At 40.5% G+C, this 13,674-nt stretch overlaps 1 protein-coding gene across 5 annotated transcripts in view; it reads right to left on the reverse strand.

The window, feature by feature from the left end:
• Window positions 1–7,303, reverse strand: part of ebf3b (EBF transcription factor 3b) — an 87,031-nt gene extending 79,728 nt beyond the window's left edge. For all 5 annotated transcript variants that reach the window (XM_014980751.2, XM_014980748.2, XM_014980750.2 and 2 more), the window contains exons 1-6: window positions 6,508–7,303; window positions 6,022–6,178; window positions 5,603–5,666; window positions 5,363–5,418; window positions 3,393–3,466; window positions 1,529–1,597 (exon numbers count right to left, since the gene is read on the reverse strand). In XM_014980751.2, the coding sequence (XP_014836237.1) occupies window positions 1,529–1,597; window positions 3,393–3,466; window positions 5,363–5,418; window positions 5,603–5,666; window positions 6,022–6,178; window positions 6,508–6,638 (551 nt within the window). In that variant the 5' untranslated portion in view covers window positions 6,639–7,303. The remainder of the gene's footprint in view (window positions 1–1,528; window positions 1,598–3,392; window positions 3,467–5,362; window positions 5,419–5,602; window positions 5,667–6,021; window positions 6,179–6,507) is intronic.
• Window positions 7,304–13,674: the final 6,371 nt, after the last annotated feature.

A 13,674-nucleotide genomic window follows, 5' to 3' on the forward strand; every position in this document is an offset into this window, starting at 1 on the left:
ATCACCTCAACTCAACATCAGTAGGAAAAACGTATGGAGCGCACGCCAAGACAAGTGAAAGCTGAGATTGAAAATCTTGATTTTCCACCAAATACTGATGCTTGAACGCATCCTAAGTTAAACCATCAAGAACATGATATTTAAAAGTCAATATGAACTTGGTTTATTTCCCTTAGTTTATTTTAACATTTTCTCTTGCTGCAAAAAATACTCATAGCGACAATATCTTTAAGTGAGATTTCGGAGGAACGCTGTTTGATGTTTGTAGGATTAGAACAAATGTTCGCACTACTCAAACTCAGAGCTACAGTCACATCACAAGAACTTTGAATTGTACATAGGTCTCCTAATTAATTTTTTTTTTCTCCCAAGCTGTATAAAAATATGACAGTCAACCAGAGCAGTAGTTTAAACAACATACAGAAAATGTGCATGCGCGCCTGCAGAGAGCGTGTCTCTTGCTGCACTCGTGTCTCCATCCGAGTGTGTGTGTGTGTGTGTGTGTTGACATGCATTTGTGTCTGTGTGAGTTTGGGGTTCAGACAGCAGTAGCCCTGGTAATCCATCCAGGCTCCCAGGGCAGCCGGCTCCCTACTTCCTGATGCATGAGAAGCCGCTGGAGTGGAGTGGCAGCAACAACTGCTCAGCCCTATTTGATTACTAATAAGAGAGTTGTCCCCTCTGTCAGATACCAGGCATTCTCCGCTAAGCAAACAGTGATTCCGGCTAGTCAAACATTAGCATTGCTGCCTCCCTCACTACGTGGCGAGAGTTACATTGAGATCCAACGCTCAGGCTGCAACCCCCTGCATCACCTCTGTATCCAACCACACGCACACACACATACAAACACACACATATGTTGAACCTAAACAAACCCCTTGCTGACCAGGACCTATTGCCCTGGCATGGGAAAGAAATGTCAGTGCCTGTAGAGAGGAGCTTTTATTCTTCCTCTTTAGCGGCGAGGGTAATATAAACGTGCAAGGTGCAACTTCCCTTCAGGTGGAGCTTAAAACAGCAGCCATAAAGTGTTTATCCCCCCCCTGAAAACAAAACTTTAGTGGCGGCCCAGCGAGCAGCTCGCCCGAGTGGAGGAAGTAGTCAATGAAAAGCAATTATTATTGACGGCGTCGCTGTCAAAAATAAAGATACGACAGCGTGCCAGATAAGAGCCAGCTAATTAGACGTTGTTCCCGGCATGATCCTCTGGTGGCTCGACCACCTGTGATCCAACAGACCCTATCCAGGTGGTGACCGCCCCCTCGGTGGTGCACAGGCTACCTGGGAAAGAAGCCCCTCAGACTCTCACACAGACTCGCCCGCGGTTCCCACACTGTGGTGCTGGAAGATGCAAGTCAGCCCAACTGGGCCAGACTGGTGCACCAGGAGGGAGATCAAGCACTCCGTCACTCATCCGTTTAGTCAGTGTGACTCTCATTCATCCACTCATTGCCTCTTTGCAGACACACACACACACACACACACACACACACATACGCATGCAGAATGATGCACACACCCTTACCTGTCAATGATGACGGGGTCTGACGGGGTCTCGTTCCTGTTTCCACAGCTTTTCTTATCGCAGCATCGGCTGGAGACACAGAGAAAATGATTTTTATTTATTTATTTTTATTTTTATTTTTTACCAACAAATAATTAGTTAAATATCAGAACATTTATTCGCTAAGTACATCAGAGTGGTAAGACATTGCCTTGAGATTTCCTTCACTCAATCTACCCAATCCCATTGATGCTGATGGCTGATAAAAATGGTGAAAACAACATGTTGTGTTGTTTGGCTTAGCGATGGAAGGGAGGGGAGTGGGGACTGGGCCAGGAGGCAGGGGAGTCACTTTTCACAGCTTCAGCTTTTGTTTACCTCTAATTGCCAAGCTGCTATTTCTGAGGGAGATGCAAGGTGCCACCCTCAACCAATATTTCTGCGGGGCATTTATCAATTATGGCCCTCAAAAGCACTAATCTATATTCCAGCACATTATTCCAGCCCTTTCCTCACTGTAAAAAAAAAAAAAAAAAAAAAAGAAAGAAAGAAAACCTATAGCTATAGCTGCTGCCTATCACCGCTTTGGTTCAGGAACAGGAAGTGGATAAGAAAAAAAAAAACAACAACAACAAACAAATGCATCGTCTCGGCTTCCGTTTGAGATGAAAACGTAGCAGCGTATGTGAATGGGATTGATTTATGCCATATGCTGCAAGGAGAAAAACAAAGCTTCTGTCAGTCAACCACACACTATCTGGGTGTCCCTTATTTACAAGAGGCAATATTAAAGGTGAGCTTTATAGCTGAGATGTATTAAAGGAAAGAAAAAAATGTAATTCAAAACAAGCTGGGGAAAAAAAAAAGATAGAATTAGGTAATATATCAAAACACCATTCTTATATATGTCGTAATAGGTTCTAGTACTTAGTTTATGCAGCAGCAAAATGCACTTCCTCTTGATAAAAAAAATAAATAAAAAAATTACCCCTACAGCACGAGCATATTCAGTGTGTCACAAATAAGTGATGGATGCATGTATAAATTGAGCGTGAGTGATGAGTTTATGCATGAAAAAGGACAAATCATTCTCAGCTCTCATGCTGCTCCTGCTCCCCAACCAGCACAACTTGAACAATGCACCGGGTGCAACAAAGGAGAGGTTAACCGACAGTATCCAAATTCAGTGTTCACAGAGCTCACGCTGAGCCTTAACAATAACAACAAAAGGAGTTTTTTCCTTTTAGTATCAGTGACACCGATGAATAGGCGGGTGCAACGTGAGCTGTTGAGATTTACGTGGTTTAAATGACACTAAAAGGCTCGCTGATCAGTGTTGACAGGTGGGATCAAGCGAGAAATGACTCTGTACTAAAATGGAAAAAAAAAAAGTCAGAGAGATGGAGAATGCGCTGCATGCTGCATTTATGCATAACAGAACATTAACAGTGGCATGCAGCTCCTAAAGAAATCGCATTAAATAAAAAAAAAGAAAGAAAGAAATTGGATCTTGTGTGGTTATGTCAATTTCCATTCAATAAAAAAAGACAGTCAGTTCATTTTCACTGTCATATTTGTATCAAAGTCTAATCACATCATATCAAAGTTGGAAATGACAGCAGCTTTCTCTTCCTCTCTAGCTCTCTCGCTCTAGCTCACAGTGTGCGTATGTGTGTGTGAGTGTGTGTGTGTGTGTGTGTGTGAGTGTGTGTGTGGCTGCTGAAGGACCACAGAACAATTTAGGCTGCTGCATCACATCAAAAGTGTCAAAACTTATTGGAGGGAAAGAGAATAATGATTTTGCCTGGTTCTGCAACATGGACAGCGCATCAGTGTAAAATAAAAATAATAATAATAAAAAAATATATATATACACATTGCTTACCTGCACATGATTTCATGAGTGAGAAGAACTCTGCACATTTCTGGATTCTTGTCCTGACCCTCATAAACTATGGCCTTTTTAAACCAAAATGACACAGAAATAAATTGTATTAATTTATTTTGCAACATAAATAAATAGTTGTGTTTTTTTATTACTGATTTTACTTCTCTTCTTCTAAACACACACACACACACACACAGTGTAAAGACAGTTCGAAATATTAAATTGAAAGGGAAATGCGGTTCCCATGTGCAAATTATTTCCAAAAAAACAAACAATCTATTTAAATCATGATCAACAATTCCAAAATATAATAAAAATAGCAGAAACAAATCTTTTAAATCCAGCAATAGTATTTTTATCAAAAATGAAAAAAGCACACAATTTGTTTTTTTTTTGTTTGTTTGTTTTTTGTTGTTGTTAATTATAGAAATAGCCTAATAATAAACTGTATTATTTTTATTTATTATTATTATTATTAATCTCGGTAATATCCTGTGGCTCGCACAGACACACAGAAGAGATTTTTCACGAGGAGAGATCCAATAGAAGTGTCATCAATATGCTTATAATCTGGGGATATTTGGGGGAAAGTGTTAATGGGCAATCTGTTGTTTATTTTGAGCCGCTAACAATGATCTTTCTGTGGATAAAAAGCGGTGTCTGGCGGTACGGTTGAGTAATTTTTGAGCATTGGCTGAAACAGATGGCGTGGAGCTATCAGTTCTGCCGCTCTTCTCTCCCTCCCTCCATCCCCTCCCTCCCTCTCCTCTCCTTCCTTCTTCTATTTCTAAGGATAGACTTCTTTCTCTTTTTTTTTTACTCCCTTGTACAAGGCTGAGACACCGTGCAAATGTGAGTGAAATAAACAAATGAATAAAAGTCGACGTTCATAAATAAAAAGGGATATAGCAAATAATAATAATAATAAGGGTGATAATTTTATTGCTGATTTTCGCTGTGTTGCCATTAATAAATTCAATCATCGTCTGGCACGCTTCAGGCCAACAGCATAAAACGAGTTTGGGGAAAGGAAAAAAAAAAAAGGAGTGACACATCTGAACCAGGTCGCATCATTCACATTATAAAAGATAACTTGTTTGACCTGCAGGTTTTATTATGCCCCCCCCCCCCCTCCCTTGTTCCTTTTTGTAGTATTTTTCCCGCTTGTAACTGGCGATTATCTATATTGGTTTGATTTATGTCGCTATTTGCAACTGCAGTAACAGAAATCCATAAATTGCTTGTTCTGCGTCATTGACTCGGATCATTCGCGCAGGAATGTTGTCCAAGCTTCACGGCTCTATCTAAATCCCCCCCCCCCAACCTCCCCTCCACACCCCCTGCTTTAATAACAAAACAAGGGAGGGGGGGGGGGGAGAGGGAAGGCTAAAAATTATGCATGTGTGCGCGGCCTTTTTAATATTTCATTTAATTTAATCTATCTGTTTTTTCATTGTAATCGGGTTTGCTTTGGATTAAAAAATCCACACCGTGCGTTTAGGCTTTAAGCTCCTTTTGAAAAAACTAAAATTAAAATAATAATATATATTTTTTTAAAAATCTGTGTATTTATGTAAAACACTATTCCAAAACTGGTTTAGAGCGTCACCTCTGACTCTTTGCGTGAGAAAAGTCAAATCAGATCATATGGAGCAGAGGTGATGCGTAAATTTTTAATGCTTGGACAAACTGAACTTACAAAGAAGCCAAAAAAAAGAAAGAAAGAAAGAAAGAAAGGAAACTCCAGGGTGACATTGACTTTTAGGAGTATGGCAATAATGTAGGGTCAAACGTAAACAGTCAAAAATAGAGGCTGTCTCTTCTGATTACGCACGTAATTTGATTTTATTTTGTACCATAAGTTCTGTTATGTTACCCCCTCTGGCTTTAGGGGGTGACGATTTGCACGGCACTTTGGGGTTTTGCGCCGTGCGTAAAAGAAACTTAAAGTGTGACAAACAGCTTACCTGCTTCGTCATGGAATCGATTAATCGTATGTAAAGATCCTGTTCTGTTCTGACGCCTGTGGGTTGGGGGGGTGGAGGGTGGAGAGAAGAAGAGGAGCACTTTAGAAATGTTTTATGAATTTTAGCTTGCAAATAAAGCAACGTTCAATAAAAATAAAATGTATGTCAAAATAAAGTATTATTATTATTATTATTATTATTATTATTATTATTATTATTATTATTATTAGTTTTACTCACCGTTGCTGTACAATAACTGTAGTTTGTAATGTATTCCATTGTTAGTTTTTTCACTGGTTGGTTCCTGCAGAAGACAACAGTTTGTGAAAATTAGCATCAGTGAAACAGCTTTCTAGAACTAACAGACGTGTTTGTTTTTTTTAATCAAATAGAAAAATCTAAATGCATGCATATTTTAAATTCTATAAGAAGGAAGATCTGCTTTAGTGGTTAAAATGACTCTCTGCCATAAGCGAATTGAGTTTTAAATTAAAAAAAGAAAAATAAATCAACAGTACACGTGACTTCCCCCCTTCTATAATTTCAGAGAACATAATTTGGAAACATGTGCATGTTATTTGCAGATACATTTATTTCTAAAATAATAATAATAATAAAATTATTTTTTAATTTTTTTTTTATTTATTAAAACGTCTTACTTTTTCTTTCTCCACAAAGTCCACAAAAGCTGTTCTTTCGATCTCCACGGGCTGACCCTGTCTGTCATACAGCGCCAGGACGAAATGGAAAAAATTGGATTTTCTGAGGTTGGAAGGGGGCTGCTTTTCATAATGTGCCCGTGCCAAGCCGACACCGCTGCGGGGAGAGAACAAGAGACCATCTCGGTTAAAGCACCGGACACCGGGGATATGCCACTAGATGATGGAGAAGCTGGCGGAGGGGGAGAAACATTGAGGATGCAGAAGCACGCTTGAGCACAAACCGGGGGAGATTTCTTGATTTGTCACAATAATGGCTAATCTGATGTAATGAAAGAAGCGAAAAGCCGAAGGGGGGGCATTTTATTGGGAGACCGTAATTGATACAGAGTATTCAGGGGATTGAGGGGTCGATATGATGAGGAGCTGAATGCGTGCGAGGGGAAAAAAAAAAAAAAAATCAGATGCATTTTTTGGCATGCGTACCTTTGGGCGGCTGTGTTTGCATCCACCACCCCAGCTGTGTGCATCCAGGAGCGGACCGAGTTCAGTCCACCCAGCGGTTCCTCCTTCATCGTCGTCCCACCCCGCGGTATAGTTTCCTGAATCCCAAACATTTAGGACAATTTGCGTGAAAAGAAGAAGAAGAAGAGGAAGAAGAAGAAGGAGAAAAAAAGAGAGAAGAGCCTCCTGTGAAATTAGGGGAAATAAACGTCCAAGCGTGTTATCCTTCAGGGTTTTATCTTCGCGGGATAAGACTTGCGAGGGAAAAAACCCGGTCCACAGGTCTTGCCTCCCTCTTCAGTCCGTCCGATGTGAGCAATTCTCAAAGTGCTGTACTTAGTTAGAGCGGTATCCACAAACTGCAAAAGTGAATTGTTCAATAGACGAGTTTTTTTTTTTTTGTCTTGCTATTGTTCCTCTGTTTCTTTTTTTTCTTTCTTTCTTGTCTTTTTGTGCTATTCAGAGAAAAATCGATGGCAGTTGTTTGTGTTTGTGGGTGATGCTGCTGCTCTCAAAGTGCCCACATCCCTGAAGCGCCCGCATCCAAAACCTTCAGGACTTCTCGTTGAATTAAAAAAAAAAAAAAGCAAGCCCCACTCCTGGAAAAAGGTGCTGCTGCTGCTGCTGCTGCTGCTGGTGGTGGTGGTGGTGCTGCTGCTGCTGCCGCTGCTTCTCCGCAAGACAAACACACGAAGGCAAAGGCTGATCACCAGTGGAGGTGTTCCTCGTACACAGGAGAGGTGGATAAGGGGGCCCCTTTCGCGTCGTGCAGGATGGATGGGAACATGCAAAACTAAGCCCTCTTTCCCCGAGGACTGAAATCTTTCCCGGGAGCCAAAACTCTAAACCCACGGGAGAGGCGCTGTCAGAACGTGACGCTGAAGGGGGCGGGGTTTTGACCATATACGGAGCGCTGACGGTTCCTGTCAGGCAGCGGCGCTCCACTCCGCGGGTGCAGCCCATTTAGTGCAGCAGCATGAGAACACTCACTCGCTCCACTTTTTTTCCTTCTTGCTTAGGCCCCTATATGTGGTGAGTTTGACTTTTTTAATGATATGGACAATTCGAGCGGGGTGTAACCATCAAGCATAATAAGGAGAGAGAGAGAAATAAAATAGTGGTAATATTAATAGTAATAATAATAATAATAAAAGAATGCTTGTTAATAACTCCGACTTCAGAATTCATGTTTCTTTTTTTTTTTCTTTAAATGGCCTAATGATCGCAAGTTTTCTTTAGTTTCTGTTGATTAAAAGTGGTGAATTTTGTTGTATCCCTTCGATTAATTTTTGTTTGATTATTTTTATTGTGATATATATATATATTAGATATATATATATTACCTTGATGAAGTTTTATAATAATTTTGTTCTGGAAACGTCAAAAATAATATTTCAATACGAGCACATTACGTTTATACTTGTACTAAAATTTTCACTTTTTTTCACATATTTACAAATGTTTTAAAGTTTTTAAAACGCAATTAATATATATGACACGGATAATTCAGCTTTCATTTAAAATAATCACTCGTCATTATAAATGTTTTATATTGGATTCATTTTCCATTGAGAAATTGCAACACTATCAAGTTTGTTTGTTTTTTATTTCATAAAGAAAAAGAGTTTCTCAATTTCTCTGCGCTTTAATGGACGAGCCAAGGAAATGAAATACACTAATTACAATAATTCTCGCATTGCCGTAAATCAGTGAAATTTTGATCCCAGTTATTGAAGGTGAATACTTATTTATTTACTTATCACTTTTTGGTCACGGAGGGACACAACTTCGAGGAGACCCCCACACGCCGCGTGGCTTCTCTGCCCTCCCTCTTATTTCATGCACGTCCCGTAAAATCAGTAATAATCAGAAACATTTTAATCATTTTTAAAGAGGCCAACTCCCTTACATGTCCGACTCTGTCCGAGAGGGACAAGCAAGCAATTCGGTTCATTAGTGGTGAAAAGGGGGTGGTGGGTAGACGGGGGGTTGGGGGGGGGGAGAGGGGTGAGCGCGGGTGAAGGGGAGGGTGCGAGGAAGAGAGATGTGTGCTATATCCTGAGCAATCTATCTAGCTGGTGCTGAGGGTTAATAGCTGCTGCCAAAGATAAGTGAATTATAAGCTGTTGCTTTCACCTCTGCAAAATCTATTGCCAAATTGCTCAGTCACAAAATAAAGATTTGCTTTTGCTTAAACTTTTTTTTTTTTTCAAATTTATAATTGATCCCACTTTCAGTTTGCACAAAAATAATAATAATAAAGAAAAATGTCTGACGCCTTTTTAATCGTATTTTTCCTCTTAAAGGAGACGCATGTTGCAAATGTTTTGTCTGTTGTTTGTGCAAATTGCATTTCTTTTTCATTCTTTCTTTCCTTCTTTCTTTCTATCTTTTTTTTTTTTTTTTTTTTTTTTGAACAGTTTCAAGTCGCTTATTAGAACTTAACCCCTGATTACACGCACCGAGGCGATTTAAATCTGATTATCAAATTAGGGAGACTTTTGAGACAAATCCTCTTAGATCTGATACTGTTGACTGGAGAGGGAAAATGGATCTCCACACCCGTCACGTAGGTAACGATGCTGTCCTGAAAGGGAGTTTTAAACCGTATTTGACAACAAATGCAGCTGTCCCCCCGCTATTTCAGAAGATATTAAAGGCGGGTGGTGGGGGGGAAATGAATGCAAATCTGTGTGCAGGAGCCATCTGGACGCGGAGAGAGGGAGTCAGCTGCTGCTGCTTGCTGCTCGCTGCTGCTGCTGCTGCATGCGCGGAGTCTGAATCCGTCTCAGCTCATTCTGTGGGATCATCTGCGTGGTGGGCTTTACACCGTGGAAAATGCGCTCTCCATCATTAGGTGAAATGGTACAGCATCAGAAATAATAATAATAATATATAAGATGGAGAAAAAAAAAGAAAGAAACGCTGATCCCATCCCCTGTTTGGTTTAATACTTACATGCATGAAAACTTGCATGAATTCAAGGGGATCCTCCTCATTATTTGGAGGAAGAAAAGAAAAAGGAAAAAAAAAGGCTTTCCTCAGCAGCACGCTGGAGGTAAGTGGTGGGTGACAAGTGCAAACTATATTTGATCTCCTGCATCTTTGGCCCGCGTTGGAGCCATGGCTGCGCTCAGTCTTAAATGACCGGCTGATCTTCACTCTTCTATTCAGTGACCACAATGAACGAGCCCCCAAAGAGTTGAGCCTGAAGACTGAAATCAAACCCAACTCCTCCAATAATAATAATAATAATAATAATAATAATAATAATAATAATAATAATAATAATAATAATAGCAATGATAACAATAACAAAAAAAAAAGATGTACAGGGTGACTTCAGAAGACCTCCAGTCTCAAAGGGTTATGTGCATCCTTCGTATTCAGAGGTGACGTCTTTCTTTGTGTGTGTGTGTGTGTGTGTGCGCGTGTGGGGGTGAGTGTGTGTGTGTGTGTGTGTGTGAATTTACGGGGCGAGGCCCTCATGATCTCCTTAAATTTGCATGTAAATGGCGACATCAGCCTCTACGCGTGCCAGGGGCCAGCGGGCCTCCCAGATGTCAAGGCAAAGTCAATCAGCCGGCCGCTGCCCAGCTGTCCATCGATGCACTTTATTGGGACAACACTTTCATTATGCTCACCTGCATTGTTTCCTAATGGATTGATTGGCGATATAAGAAGAAGAAGGAGAAGAAGAAGGAGAGAGAGGAAGTAAAAGAGAGAGAGGAGGTGAAGGAGGGATGGGGGGGGGGGTGTCTTATTAGCACCCATTGAGCTAGATCGCTCATTGCTTTATCATAGAGGCTGTTTTAAGCAAGTCTCTCTCTTTTTTTCCCCGATTTATTATTAATCAAATCCGCCTACAGTAAACGCATCACTCCAAAATCATTGTGGGAAAAAATAGTGAGCACGTGTATTGTTTGTAGCAACACAACTTAAACGCAGTAATCGTTCTGTTAGAATAATAATGAAAAAAAAAGAAAGCAATTGCTCTGAAACAAAAATGTAGTGGTCTTTATTTCCAAAAATTCGCGCGCAAAAATGAATATTGTTGGAAAGAAAACTAATATTTCTATTTTATGTTGTTATTATAAAAGCTTCATAAGCATTTTCTAAATGGCAAAATAATAATATAAAAAATAAGGCCTAGTGGGAAGTGATTTTTATTTTTTATTTTTATTTAAATCATTCAAATGTCTTTAATATGAAATGAAAACCCTAAATTTTGCAAACTTTCCCAACTCCATATAGACCTGATTTATGGACCTCCGGGAAAAAAAAAAGGGAGGGGGCAAAAAAGAAAATCCGAGGTGACATATTCAAACATCGCATTAAAACACAAGCCCGCACGTTATTTTTAATTATAGCGGTAAAACACAGACGGGCAAGAGTGGCGAGATCAATCACGGGATCGGGCGGGCGCGCGGTGCTGCACAGCCCAGCCCGTGTCAAGTTGTTGGCGCTGATGGACGGACAGCGCCCCTCCTTGGTTACACTTGAGATCATCGTGTCGATTTTTGAGGCAGCTGTTCTCTTCATGAGTGACAAGATAGCAGAATCTCTCATGTTTACATCGATTAAAAGAAATCTACTAGTTATCATCATCATCATAAAAAATATAATAATAATGGAAAAATATTAAAAATACTAAATTAAGTGATTATTATAAAGACACTGTTATAAACATATTTAAGTTAAATTATGAAGTGGTAGAAACAAACTATGCGACACGGAAGGTAGCAAAATCTGTTTGTATTATTATTATTATTATTATTATTATTATTATTATTATTATATACGTTTGACATTTTCATTATTATTGATATTGTTATGTTTTATTTTTATTTTATTTTTATTTTTTTTATTTTTTTACCTTTTGTTTTAAATAAATGCAAGCAGGTTTTCCGACTCAGTGCCGGTGTGACCTCACATTTCGTCACTGACTTCTGTCAGAGCGCTCATGTTAATTGTGTGCAGTGGTGAGTTCTGTCAAGGGCATTGCCCGTGCGCACAATTTGCATTTCCATTCTGCTGTGGAAATGATGAGAGAGAGTTTCTGCGCGGTTTAGAGCCTCGCGGCGCAGTCTGTGGGCGAATTACATTTAAAGAAGGCGAGAGAAATTAAATAAGAAACCGAGACCACTTCAGGGCTATTAACATCTAAAATATCCCCTGGAAATTTGGACCAAAATACACATGACCAAATACCCAGGGTATACCCTTCGCTTTCGCAGAGCGGCCCCGCACGTCTCGATTGTGTCCATCACCGTTTTGTTGGCCCATCTAAAATTCCTTATTTAAAAAAAAAAGAAAAAAAAGTTATCACGCCGCCTCGCGTTGATGAAAGTGAGGCAAATTTCATTTTTCAGCCTTTAATCGGAACATATCCACTTATAATGCGGGCGCCCGGCTGCCAAGCAGGCTGAATGCAGGTGCAAATAGGAAAAAAAAAAATGACTTTGAAAAAGTCATTTAAGAAATCTCAACAGTCAGTTTGAAATACAGGCACCAGTTGCGTCCAGACACGAGGAGAGGAATCAGTTTAAGGTTGCTCCTCCTCTTCTTATTCCTGCAGCCTTGGCACTCAGGAGAACTTGAATTCACCTGCTGACCCCTGCGATGGAGGTGCTGCCAACTTACTGTTATTCTCCCTCTCCGCCCTCCTGTTGTCTGCAGGAGTCCAATAATTCTCAAGTTCCTTCCCATCAAAATGTATATTTTCAACATGTTGCATCAGTGCCTCTAATCCATCTCTACAGGGAATATCATCATTTGATGGCGATGGGAAGCAATGCAGCTGCGCGGCTCCTCGTCGCTCTGACGGTGGTTTCTCTGACTCGAGTCAAAGATCATTATTAATATTGAACTGTGTTGCTATTAAGAGAAATGTTAATTATCATGTCAAGGCAGAAGGAGTCAAGGTGAAAAGCTGCACAGCAATAGCTAAAAATAATCCACGCCAGCCCAGAGTGCAGTGTGATCCTTACAGAGGAGTGTTACCGGCAAGGGACCTTTTTACTGCAACAAAGACATGAAGAAGAAGAAGAAGAGAGAAAAAAAAGAGGAGGAAGTAAATGAATTAGAGAACAAGCCAGATTTTGTCATTGTTTCATCCACGCTCGTCCCGTCCCTATTTTCCAACCTCTTCCCCTCTTTTGGAAGGGCTTGCAAATTGTATAATGCTACTCTTTGTTTCCACCGGGTAGAGCAACATGAATAGCTGTCCTGAGCACACACACACACACACACACACACACACACACACACACACGCACACGCACCTACACACACACACACAGAAAAACACTGACAAACTGATCATCTTAAAAAAAGCAACGCCCTGGTGCTCACTTGGCCTACTTTCCACGGCAGCGCTGGGACGTGGGAAGAGCAATAGAATTCAGGGGAGGATGTTCTTGCACTCTGGGAAGCATTCAGTATAGCAAGTGTGATGCACATAAACATAGCCCTCGCATTGTCAACCTTAGACCGCGTTTGCCCCAGATAACTAGTCCCCATGTGCTAGACTATTCTCTTTGACTTTGCAATTGAAATCCTGAGAAGATTATGCAAAAGCTAAAAAGAGGCAAACTCCAGGGTGGGATTTCAATTGTCAATTCCTGTTGGATTTTATAGCATTATGACATATAGTACACCATCTGTTCTGCTTCCTGTGAGTATAGGTCTACATCTGCACAAGTGGAGTCCTATTGATGCGAACATCAGCATAATTAAAACCTGCCCGGGAAAGGACAGCGTTATCCAATCTAATATTTCCCTCTTAAACTCCCTTTTAACACAGATGTAAGGCTAAGCAAGCGGGTCTCTGGGTAACACAAATTAAAAAAAGGTGCCGGAAAGTAACCACTCCTAACTTCAGCTAAACAGACTTCCTGGAGCGGCAGATAATCTGGGGCTTCTATGTACACCGCCTAACCAAATGTCGACATCTGTGAGGGTGTGCATAAAGAAAAGCTCCTCTGAGAAACGGGTGGGGTGGTGGGGGGATAATAATCTTAGTTCCCCTCACCTTCAGCTTGCCCATAGGGGGTTTGAAAAGGGAGATGAAGGAATCCTATGTAAACATGCCAAGTCAAATTTTCACTTGAAATGTGACATAAAGGCAAAGGGCAACCTTGGCGCATC

Source organism: Poecilia mexicana, unplaced genomic scaffold (genome assembly GCF_051168715.1).
Source record: "Poecilia mexicana isolate PSO_F unplaced genomic scaffold, ASM5116871v1 scaffold_15, whole genome shotgun sequence".
NCBI lineage: Eukaryota > Metazoa > Chordata > Actinopteri > Cyprinodontiformes > Poeciliidae > Poecilia > Poecilia mexicana.